Raw genomic sequence first — 13,599 nt, forward strand, 5'->3', positions numbered from 1 at the left:
TGGAACATTCTACAATTATTTGAAGTTAATGAAAACATGGACATTTTACGTACGGAATAGTACGGAAATACAGCTTTTTATTTTACCCTTTCACCGGTAGACGGGCGACATGCGATACGACATTATGAAAATATCGCTTCGTATTGTCGAGTGTCACTTCGCGTGTCGTGTATCCTCTGGAATTGTCGCGCGTCGACCTTCACCCAAACCCGCGACACGCGACATACGATACGACATTTGGAAAATGTCACTTCGCGTTGTCGAGCGTCGTTTGTGATTATCGCATGTCGTTTGAAAATGTCGCCGTCGCGTTTGCAGGGTCAACACACGACAACGCGAAGTGACATCGCGACAATACGAAGTGATATAGCGACAATGCGATACGACGCTCGACAACGCGAAGTGACATCGCGATATATCGTGCTTTTGAAAGGCGACATTTCAAAGTGGATACCGCGACATTGTCGTTTGGGATTGTCGCCGTCGTTTGCGATTGTCGGGTGTCATTTCGTAATGTCGCTATGTCACTTCGCATTGTCGTGTGTCGACCCCGCAAACGCGACGGCGACATTATAAATGGCCCCAACAGGATTCCGTAGCTATTTAAGCATTTTGTCTGTGATTTGAGATATCTTACATTAGATACCAGTAAACAAACACATTAGCTGCAAGTCTGCAAAATACTGAATTTCTACAACGATTACAGGATTCTGTATCTTACGAGTATCCAATAAAACCAAAATGTACACTTTATAGAAAACAACCTGAATGAAACCTTGCAGTAAATTTCAAGAATATACATCTAGAAAGAGGTATGAAATAAATTCCACATTTACGTTTGTACATGTTGTTGAATTTATTCAAAATGCAGCGGCGAACAAAACGCGAACAATACGCGAACACTAAGAGCAAATTTACTTTTGAATACAGCAGAATATGTCACTACAGTTTGCCTTATTTAAGAAAACAAATTTATAGCAGAACAAAGTTTTGATTAAGAAAAGATATATAGCAGAACCATTTTTTTCTCGAAGGGGGAATTTCGACTAAAAGAATGAAGAAATATCTACAAATACAATGTCAGGTGTCACCAGAATCCATTTATAGCTTTGTAACAATGATGTTCCGTGCCCATCTTGATGACCAAGATTCTTGAAATCAAAATAGTAAGTTTTATTTTGTTAAATAAAATCACGAATGTATCCATTACTGAGCAGAATCTTCATACTACATCATTTCCTTAACACACATCCAATATACCGCGGGTAAAGAGATGGAAGCACGGAAGCTAATTCGGTACAAAATACATTTTATATATATTTCAGTGTTGCAAATATTTACCTTGTTCTACCTTAACAATCATTTGACAAAGTAATTTTTGCTTTTTTGTCTTAGGATAGTACTTATTCTTTTCACACTAATGCAAGACACAGTTACTGTCACGCAAGTATCATGTGTATTGGTGTATGTTATATCCTGGCTTAATTTTCTGAAAATTGATAAATGGTAATAAACATATCCTAAAACCTAGTTGCGATGAAAACATATTGGATCTTTTATGTCTTTTATGAATGAAAGCTAACAAACAATTTGGCCTCCCTACACAACAATAACAAATGTTTGCGGGAGTAAATATTCAATTTCTAGAGTTTCACTTATCTTTTTCAATTAGATATACTTTCGTTGATGATAAGGTAATGCCCTTAAATAATGAATGACACAGGTGATAAGCATCTGGAAATTTGTAAACCCGAACAGCAATCAACCATGAGTAAACCAACGATAATTTGTAAAAGAAGCAATGTATTTCAAAAATAGTTACATTAAAATAGTTTGTTTACCATAAAGTTTATAGTATTAACATGTATCACAGCATTGCAAAGAATCAAAGTAAATACACTAACATGTCTTTATATTTTAACTTAAAGTCAAATACATCTGGAGCAATAAAATATTTAACTCGGCATATGATCGGAGAACAGAAAATTCATCTTTGTTTTGAATAAATTAAAGGTCCACAACCTACTCCCTCTCAGGATACACCTGACCTAACTGTATGAACACCTGACGCAATAGTTATGGCACCAAGATTAAATTCTTGACGAAAACAAATGATAAAGTTCTACAGTTTTCGTGGATAATAATTTGGACATCTGTTTTTTTTTCTAAATACAATGTTCATGAGAGGTTATAAAACTGAACAACACTCCTAGCGTATACTACCGGCTGATCTCTATACTTGTCAAGAACGAAGAAAAGGGAAATATTATTTATTGTCATCATATCTACTTATTAATAGGCTACATGTTATAGAAATGATTTATAAAGAAATTGTTTAACATCTCTTAAAACAGATGTTAACTTTACAATTTCCCGCAAAACTACCATTTGAATTGGAATATTGACTGAATGAGTATTAAATTTCAAATTATAACAGCACAAGTGAATACCAAAGTCAACATGGCATAATCATATTGCATAAATTCACATCTATATTTTGTTAAATTTGTTTGGATTTTGTTTTTCATTTGAAGCTCAAATGTTATTAAAGTTAAAAGTTTAAAAGAGCTATTATTCCAAAGAACTTAGCAATATTTACAAATACAATACACAGAAAAGTTCCACACCAATCTACAAGAAAAAAAAACCATAAATCAATATTTTGTCTTATCTAACATTATTGTTGCATGCATCCATTAATTAGCAGACGGTCAACGACAAAACTAGAAAAGAATGAGGTCTTCACAGTACACAGGTCTAACACGACTGGAGAATTAGAGTTAAACGGAAAACATACGTAAACGAATTGAATACCAAAAATAGACCTTTGTAATTCCGATGATACAAACTATATTATACAAAGAGCCTGTATACAGTATCTCAGTGTTACTAATATTTACTTTGGTATACTTTAACGGTCAATTGATATAGTAGTGTTTGCTTTTCGTCTTAAGGCAGTAAAATAAAGTTTACTGTTTGAATAACATATACCGTAACAGGGGTTTTCATGATTTTGCAAAACCCAGGCGTACACTAAATATCATTCTAAAGGTCTCCGATGGTGGCAGTTTGGGCCTTTTAAATTTTAAGGAACCTTTCGTAATGTTAACTTTAAGATAAAAATTTATTTTTCAATTGTAAAATTTGGGCAAAATCACAATATCCAAAAACATTTTTTGTTTTTGTTTTTTACAATTTTTATAGAATGCTTGCATGTACATGTTGCTTTGATGCTAAATAAGACGTCTCGAAAGTTTTAAAACAATAAAAACTTATCAATAAATAAATCCAAAAATTCTAATGTATCCTAATAGCCGATTTAACAATGGAAAATACCTCATCAAAACCATTTTAATGAATATTCAAAACTTATCAAGATATTTTGAAAATTTAAAAGTATCCTATTACCACCCTCAAATATTCATTAGAACGATGCGTAAAGGGTGGATAATAGAGCAACAACAACTACTGATCACTCATTGGGTGAGGATGGAGGTGGTAATTTTACATATGTTGTATAGTAAAATATTGGTCGAATCTTTTGAGTGTTTGGTGAAAAAAAAATACTAATGGACTCACTTGGTTTCCCGAGACGTCATTACAGCTAATGCTTCCTTCAGCAATCTCGACCTTCTAGTGTTAGTACTGGTTATGATAGTGGTCAGGCTGAATATACTTAAAAATGAGTGTCAGGGTGAAAGAAAATTTTTAAAATGTGTACATCCGGGCAATCATGGTATTTGTGCAAAACATTGAGATAGCAAAGTTTTTAAACCGAAGCATTGTGTTCTTCGAATATATTTGGTAACTACACACCTATACCATAACATTACAAAGATTAAACAAAATACCCAATTGTTTCTCTATTTCAGATTGAGTATTTAACGTCAAAATACCTATAGAATAATGAAGTATTAATTCAATATATGATCAAGAGAACGCACCTTTGTTTAAAATCAATTAACAATTTGTTCAAAGGTCAACAGTTTGGTCCCCTATCATGACGCATCTGTTCTGGCTGCACGCACATTGGGCACAGTCGTATTGGCACGCAAATTAATTTTGGTACAAAATTGGCTAATACTGTACTGTTTTATAGATAGTAATATTTGATATCTGTCTACGACATAATGAAATATCCGGCTGTGTACGCCTGTTTGTCTTAGCCAATTCGTTTCAGATTTGCGGGGTAGGCCGTTTCACCGCTGGCAACTGGCTATGCATTTGTTTCGCTTCCCGGCACTGCCTGGGTCAATCCGGCGTACGCCGATATGCGTCGGTCTTGCGAGATAGGCAAAGCGGCAAATCATATATTTTCGCAATGTGTATTTGGAAATTTGTGGTTAATACCAGTAGAGGAAGAAACACACCACAAGAAAACAAACGTTATTTCAGCACACGCGGATCGTTCGTTAATTCACACGTGACCGGCGTATCCTGGATCGTTTGTTTATTCTTGTCATGCGAGAATTTTTTTCTTGCCTCTCACGTGACCGGCTTATCCTGGGTTTGATGAAAAGAATTGGCCCTATGTGGCTGTTTACTTAAATATTTATTTTTATTTTTATTTTGCTTCTTTGTTTGTTTGTCTTGGGTTTACGCCGTGTTTCAACAGTATTTCAGGGATGTAACGGCGGGCAGGTAACCTAACCAGTGTTTATTGTTTCTGTATCAGTTCCCCACAAGTAACTGCCAACTTTCCTACATGAATCAGAGGTGGAGGACGAATGATTACAGACACAATATCTTTCTATCATATCGTCATGGAGAACAAACGCCTCGCCAGGGGATCGAAGTCCGTCCTATTGAGCTGAGCGGGCGGGCTAGTTTTGATTTTGCGTGCGGAACAATAAAATCCATGACGCCAATGCAAGAGACATTTCTTATAAAAAATAGAACATTTTGACTATCGAAGACGGAGCTATAAAATGTAGTCATTGTATCTGTGCATATGCCGACTGTCCAAAACACTGAAGCAACAAACTGAGAGCGCCATATGTGGTAAGTTTGCAATGGCCGCATCGGCAATCTAGAACCACTGAAATAGGGTTGTCAAGCGAAGACAAAGCTTATAAATGATATATTAATGTTTTGCATACTGAATTCATATTGTTTATAAGAATCCCACGAATGCATTTGTTTAAAGATCCATACACCAAAACAGTCCATGAACTGACGTGGGTACATCAATAGCCAAGAATAAAAGGACATATCCTTACCTAATCCTAAACCTAATTTAAACTCAACCATCTTAACGATTTACAAAAATGCGCATCATCCTTAAAAATTAAGAAAAGCATATACTGGATTCGATGGCTGTGTGTAATTATGTATATAGATTTGCCACATTTCGAATTACAGCATTACATGCTAATATGATCTAATCATATTGCTGAAAACCACATGGACGAAGTGAAATGTGGCAATTGTAGAACTTCAGATTATATTATATTTTGAGACACTGATTTCAAGATCCCATCCAGTTTAACTGAACAAGATGCATTTGTGAGTTTACTTCAGTTGCCAGTATGTCAAAGCTGGCAGGTAACCAAATCATTGTTCTTGGATCCTGTAAAAGTACTTATCTATTCTCCGTAAGTAACAGCCAGCTTCTTAAAATGAATCAGAGGTGACGAATGATTTAAAACTATGTCCTTTATCAAATCGGCACGGCTACATACACCAAAAACAGTCATCGAACTGCCTTGGAATCAGACCTATCGATCTGTAGATCTATCTCCATATTGAGCTAAGCCGGTGGACTCTTTGCCATGCTTCAGAGAGACAGATTCATTTTCCATTTATTTATCGTACTTGTCAATGTCGATCAACAGATCAGAACAGAAGGCACAATACACTCAACGAATCCACAAGTGAAGAGAGCATGTCAAACAAACATGGTAATTAAAAAAATGCTATGAATAAATAATTCTAAATCGATAAAACAACTTTGTTAAAAAGGTTTTAGCGAATAGTTTTAAACGCGATTAGATACATGAGATTTAAGTAGATTCTAAACCTGTTTGTGCCAGGGTCGAGTAAATGTTTAATTTACAGCATACACGAATGAGATGTCTTCAACAATTGAACCAGGGAATGAGAAAAATGAAGCGTAGAAAACGGTCATATATGTAGTTTCCTTTCAACCGTTTATCTTTCAGGTGTATACACTTTTAAGCAACTTGAAAAAATGTTTAAGGTAAATAACGACCCATTTGAATAGCAAATAAAGCGTACTTAAAACCAATTTAATGTATATACAGTGTAATTCTAAATTGTACTATTGAAATCTGCGTTAAATCCCCTAAAAGTTCAAATTTAGTTTATACCTTTACAGGTTTGGTTTTATCACCGATAGCATTCCGATATGATACATATGAGTTTGAGCTAGAAACGTTTTCGTATCAAAAATACGGTAGCATTTAAACCTGGACAAAACCACTTCAAAACCTGTGATGTTTGAAGTACCATTTCAAAACAAACTTCAGCAAAACTCGTATAATTTTCTTCAAGTTTCTTAACTTTTATATATACTAGTACATGTATACTTGGCCGTCTCATCAAAAGACGTTAATAGATTAACCATTTAGTCATCATCTAAACGTTTAATTTAATGTTTTGATTAATACATATATCGTTTATTATAAATGTTTAATAGTTGTTGCCTTTGATTTTTATTTCAGGGGATTACTTATTGACCATACAAGATGATTTTCCGAATAGTGATCAGATCAAACAAGTGAAGTCAAGTTAAAAAGTATAAAATCATTTTATTTAAATATGAATGAATATTGTTTTGCCACATTCGTTAATGACATGTTCTTCGAAAGGGGATATGTAGGAGTTACATAAGAAAATGATCTCGAATTTCGGAAACTTCGAAAGTTCATGCTCTTATTGCTTTGATGTTTATTCTATTAAAAATTTCCAATAAAGCATGGAAAATCCTAGTCGCAGCTACATAAATCTTTCATGTGTAACCATTTCGACAATTCGTGTACAAAAACACTGGAAATCGGACTTTCATCTCTAATGTGCGTCTAAAAGAAGTCTTCCTTTTGAAAAAAATATTTTCCTTTTTAAAAATTTAAGTTCTCAACATGACGGAGTGCTCCTGAAGATATAGCTAATGTCTAAACTAAGACATATCTAGACCTTACAATTTAAATAACTGTAATTCACTTTTTCATGCTGTATGTGACATTTTTTTTAGATTAGACATCAATGTAATAAAAGTGATTTATTTCAAACCTTGTCATTAACTTTTGAAATATCTGAAGATGAGCCATTTTACGTAGCCCTTTGTGTAAGAAATTACCAAAATTCGTTATGCCTAAATTCATTTGTTCACTCCCCCACCCCCCACCCCACCACTCCACACACACAATCAACACAATCTTTTTCCTTTGATTTCGGAAACTTGGTTTCATTCACCTTTGGCAGTTACACACAATACGTATGTTAGTTTTGATTCGCATTGATTCTGAGGGACACAGTTTTTATCATATCTCTGTATCAACAGAATTGTTAAAGACGCAAAAATTTTCTGGAGTTTTTATCTTCATATGTCTGTTCAAAATAGTTCTGTTGAGTGCGGCTTTTGTTTTATGTCGCATTGCAGTGGTTCCTTCAAAACATCATTTTGAATACTTTTCTGATGTTATCATCATATAAGACCACTTAGTTATTTCATAGAAAGAATGAAGTTGATAGCTTCTTCTATATATCATATTTCATGAAGACCAATAGGTTAGATAAATCGGATATTAAAGTAAAAAAGTATAGGTAGTACTAGAAAATCACACTTACCTATAAACATAAAAATGTGTTTGAGAATGAAACATTTACAATGAAGATAATGTTGAGTATTCCACATATTATTTTCACCGAAATAATATCTGAATCAGGAATAAATCGTCACTTTGTATATTCATATTTCCTCCGCACGTTTTCTAATTCTACATATTTTCCCTTTTTTATCAGACAACTTCACTTATGTATTGGTAGTGACACGACTTTCTTTGGAAATAATTACGTAAATTTTAATTTCCTTTTTTCATCCGAATTAAACACTTGTTTATTTTAACATGTCATTGAAATAAAAAATAATCTTTTATCCTTGTGGACTATGGGAGTATTCTATGCTAAACCTTCAAAGTAAATAATATTACAATAAAATAATTCAATCAATAGAATCCACGCATATTATATTTCAAATATTATACTTCGTCGTCCAATGTTTTGTTCAATGAAGCACAACGCATGTTTTAATGTAACTATTGGCGTTAAATAGTATTGTTACAGTGTAATAGGAAATCTTTTGAAGTTTAAATAGGCTTCAACTTTTAAGTTAAGATATATCCATATTTAAACTGATCAAAAATATGCATTACATTAAGGTCAATAGATTGGACACTTATATGTTTTATCAGTACTGAGACCAAACGTCATGCATGAAACTAGATAATCGTTTTAAATAATCCAAAACATGTTTTCAGATTTGCAATCGAGACAATGATATATGTCCATGTCAAAGTTCATCAATGTATTGTCATATTTAATTACTGCTTTATTCGAAAGATCATAGTTAATGCTAAATTACCACATATAAGTTTTCAATTATCAAAATGTACAATTTATTCCAAAATGTAGAATTTTAACCTTAAAACCGAGGTACGAAAATCCAAATTTAACATCCGTTTATCAAACTTGTAGCATCAATCCTGTCTTCAAAGACAACACTGAAGCAACATGTTATGTCAAGTTTATATCTTCATAAATTCCATGTATCTACCAATAATATCTCCTTCAAAGATCACTTGTTAACCAATTCAGCTTTCGTACCTAACCTGGGTACAAATCACCTGAGAGAAAATGTATTGATTTGAATTATGACAGGATATTGGATTTTATGGATTCTGAAAGACACGGGTTATATTATAACGCACTCTTTGTGCTAATAGAATCACAATAATAGAAATCCAATTGCATGAATTATAGCTCTATCTGAATAAGATCAAATAGACAATAATTAAATTACCCTACAGCAATTGGCAGGAATTACTCGTTACAATTTAATAATAGCGAATAGTGAAAAATATTATCAAGAATAACTTATAAGACTTTTTCTTTTTAATATGAATACAGAAAATTCTGAACGGTTTTCTTTGACCTTGACTTTAACGTTTAACGTTAGAATATGTTCCGTTGACTAAAAAAGAGATACACCTATTTTTTTCTTTCAATCCAGAAGTTAAATGAATGAAGTCCTTGTTCAATTTCTAATACGTAATAGTAAATTTCTTTAAAATGTTCACTGCTCGGATGGAGTCCTTAAATAGCATTCTTATGTAGAGAATGTATCATTATTGTATAGAATTAACACGATCTATAGGCCTGCTAATTAGATTATTAATATAATAAAATAATTCCACAAAGACGAGGGTTTCAAAATTGATTATTTCGTGGGCGAGCCCACGTTTCTATTGAGAAAATTGTTTAGCTCTCACAATGCAAAAACTTAATATGATTAAAAATATAACTCGATGCCTTTTCTTCGTCATGTTTGGTTTGTGACACAAATCTGATGCGATTTTATTACTCTCGGTCTTAAAAATGTCAGATCTGACTGACACGAGAGAACTTTAAACAGAAAACTATTGATCACACGGGTAGTATTTGGTGCTGGGCTTGAACCTGTGATAAAAAGATGGCATCTTTTTTGTAACGCTACTCGCTCTTTGTGAGTAAAATGTATAAAATAATGAATTAGTAACACTCAAGCATGTAATAGTGCATAAAATGCTGTAAATCCTTTCCGTGTTGTGTGTGTGTGTGGAGGGGGGGGGGAGGGAGGAGGGAGGGGCTGGGGTGTACCCTGCGAACCCGGTTCAAAAACTGATAATGGGTAAAAAACAAAGACAAATATCAAAAAATATCAAAAAAATATCATAAGACGTATTATTCCTTTAGTAAACTATATCTTCCTGGTGTATAAGCTTCATGATCAGTATTTGTTTTTATCTGTTTAGAGATTAAGAAGACCTTTGCAAATACAAAAATGTATCTATTTCTAATTATAGAAAGAAATATATAAACGTTTTGAAGATTTTAGGCAATGCAATCTCATAAAGCATTATACGAAACCTTTAGAATACATTTTTTGCTATAAACAATTTTTGCTCAACTACACTTTGGCTTTCTGAATGAAGAAAACAGTTCTGAAAAATCTAAAGCATCACCAGTAACGACTTATGGTCGGCATTAAACTATACACGTGAAATACAAAGGCTATAACCTATGCTACTCCTTATGGGATATAACCTCAAATTTATTTGCTTTCCACAATATATACTCGCTTTAAACATATGATGTTAAACATTATCAGAAATGTCAAGAAAATGGCATTTTGAAAAGCTGAATTTTTATTTTTTTTTTAATTTTACAGTTACAGCTTCTTCGACTTATCAGTAAATACATTGCCCTTAGCCATTGAACAATATTTCTTCGTGATATTATGGCCAAGGTACATAAACATGTTACACATCATACATATACAAAAAATACTTCATTTGAGTATATGTCGTAGGCCAAACTGGAATCTAGACAGACCCGGAATCGGTCTAGACCAAACTAGAGGTCAAACTGGAATCTAGGCAGATCCGGAATCGGTCTAGATTCCAGTTTGGCCTACGCCATATATATTAACACACATGCATTTCATTTAGCTTATATCATTTTTACTGTTGGGCAAGAGTGTATCGTTCTATTCGCGAATATTGGTGACAATAGGTCTAGCAAAATCCACTCGAGCCTAAATACTACATCTCAGATCAAGCTACAGATCTTTATTACCAAAATGTATACAATAATACCCTTAGAACGTTCGAATGATTTACAATAACTTGGTCGCTACATCACTTCCTCCTATTTACAATCTCTTATTAGTATTTCTCGCCTTTTGAACCCTTATTGTCTCCGCCAGGTACATGTTGGCACTGATTATTTCAATTTTTTTCTTCATGCTGCAGTACACTGGAATGATCGGCCTTATTACATTGCTGACACGCCTGACTTTCTTATAATTGAACTGTTAGGTCATCAAGGAATGTTAAGTATAGTATCTATATTGAATCATATGAAATTTCTGGGTTCTTATCTGTACTTTTGCCGGAATATATTAACACACATATGCATTTCATTTACCATGTTTTTTTTTACTGTTGGGCAATAGTGTATCGCTTTATTCACGAATATTGGCGACAATAAACCATCGTAAAAATTACCCAATACAAATATTAGTCGCTAATAAAACGTCACTGACTATCAATTAGAATGCTGTTTTTGCATATGATGATGAATTTGTAGAATCTCTGCACGACGTAACCTAACTTGTTATGTACCTATATAAATTCTGCAAAAATATGGCTTGTATTTCACAGGTATACAAACATGCAGAAAACAAATTATGTTAAAATCCATTTCTGTATCATGCGTTTTTCCGCACTTCTTTTATTTACATTCATGACCCAATTCTAGAAATAGTTCGAACAAAAAGCATAAAAAGTAATATGGCGAGCCTTATAGATTTTCCGTTACAACCCTTCTTACATAAAACTGCTGTTAATGACATTATATTTTTATTCATATTACGCATCTTATTACTCTTTCCGGTCAATTAATCTCATATGTTGAAGCAGCGCGGGAATCCAACGTGCGAAAACAAAAGTGACATGGCGTTTCAAAGTCGGGCTAAATGAAAGAATTCAAATTAAAGATATCATCTGTAATGTTAAGATGTGTTTTCCTTTGGAAATACTTGTTAGTCAGTGGAGGTATATAGTAAGAGTTATTAGAACAGTAGCTTGATCTAAGATGTTGAATTCAACTCTCGTAGTTTTTAACAGGCTGTATCACACTCGGCGCTTGTGTGTTTCGGGTGCCGAATACTACATCTCAGATCAAGCTGCTGATCTGTATTACCAAAATGTATGCAATTATACCCTAAGAACGCTCGAAAGATTTACAATAACTTAGTCGCTACATCACTTTCTCTTATTTACAATCTCTTATTAGTATTTCTCGCCTTTTGAACCCTTATTGTCTCCGCCAGGTACATGTTGGCACTGATTATTTCAAATTCTCTTTTTTCTTCTTCATGTCGCAGTACACTGGAATGATCGACCTTATCACATTGCTGACACGCCTTATTTGAACTCTTTCAAGCAGGCTTTCTCATAATTGAACTGTCTGGTCATCAAAGAATGTTAAGTGTAGTATCTTTATTGAATTTCTGGGTTCTTACCAGTACTTTTGCCGGAATGATATTGTGCATATAATGAAATGGTTTTAGCTGACTGATATTCGACCCATATTTGGACTCAATATGATTATATTATCTGGTCATTTGGGATCATGGATTCAATTCATTTTTGCTGTAATAGAATTTCGCTTTCGCTTAGGCCAGTTCTAGGGGCATGATGGGTGTGAACATACTGAATCAAACCGAGTCTATGAGTTGTATTCTTCCAAAGGATGTTCTTACAGATTTTATTACCGGAATGGTTGTTGTGCCTTTCCTTAGTGTAGTTATTCTTTGTGCTGGACCAAATATCATATCATTCCTCACAGGCAGAAGTTTACCATTTCATTGTTTATTTCTAATGATTCTGTTGGACTGGTAGTATTTTGTGATTGAATAGACATATTAATGGAATGGTGCATAATTTTTGTGCTCCTCTATAACTTGATTAGATCAATATATGTTTATTACTGCATTTAATAATATATCACGCTATCTCGATGATATTCTTAATATGGATAATCCGTTTTTTTTTTTTTAAATTTTTTATACTACTAATTCCTAGGTGCTCCAGTTAAATAAAACTTACAATTCGGATACTGCTGCTTCATTTTTATATTTGCATCTCTCTATTTATGACAATGTTATACATAACAAAATTTATGACAAGAGGGATGATTTTAATTTTAGTATTGTAAATTTCCCCCATTTGGATGGAAATGTACCTCGCGCTACAACTTATGAGGTATATATTTCTCAATTAATTCGGTTTGCCATAGCGTGTAGTCATGTTGAGGATTTCAATAAACGTTATTAATATACATATATTACAAATAAACTTCTTCAGCAAGGCTACCGTTAGTACAAATTGCGTAAATATTTTGCATTTTTTTCCAGTCGTCATTCTGATTTGGTTTTCAAATTTGGTAGTAGTTTAAAGACACTTCTGCGAGAAGGTATTTCAAAACCCGATTTTTATGGGGATGTGGTTTACAAACTTCGCAAGATTTTGAGTCATGGTAATTTTCCAACTGTAATTAGTTAACGAATAAAACGGTTTATTAAAAGAGGATACGACCAAACTGTTTTGAGACACACCGCACGATTAGTGTTCAACCCGTTTACAATGGACACTACGCTTCCCTGTTTGATTTTGTCTGACGGAAGAGGGGTAGGACTTTGTGATAAGCAGTTTTTAAATCCCACCTGGACTGAACTGTTTTGATTTCTGTCTTCTGGACTGTTTCGTCGGGCCCTTGTGTTTCTCTTGATGTTCTGCCTTCTGCAAAAACATTGAG

General features: G+C 33.6%; 1 protein-coding gene across 2 annotated transcripts in view; it reads right to left on the reverse strand.

Annotated features, from left to right (window-relative positions):
• The window catches only part of LOC123552265 (suppressor of tumorigenicity 14 protein homolog), a 53,994-nt gene that overhangs the window by 25,171 nt on the left and 15,224 nt on the right, over positions 1-13,599 (reverse strand). Inside the window, exon 1 of one of the 2 annotated variants that reach the window (XM_045341782.2) lies at positions 7,810-8,437. The exons of the other annotated variant lie outside the window; for it this stretch is intronic. Coding sequence (XP_045197717.2) covers positions 7,810-7,876 — 67 coding nt within the window. The 5' untranslated portion in view covers positions 7,877-8,437. Of the gene's footprint in view, positions 1-7,809; positions 8,438-13,599 lie in introns of those variants that run through there. 2 annotated transcript variants of the gene reach the window in all.

Source organism: Mercenaria mercenaria, chromosome 4, assembly GCF_021730395.1.
Source record: "Mercenaria mercenaria strain notata chromosome 4, MADL_Memer_1, whole genome shotgun sequence".
Classification (NCBI taxonomy): domain Eukaryota; kingdom Metazoa; phylum Mollusca; class Bivalvia; order Venerida; family Veneridae; genus Mercenaria; species Mercenaria mercenaria.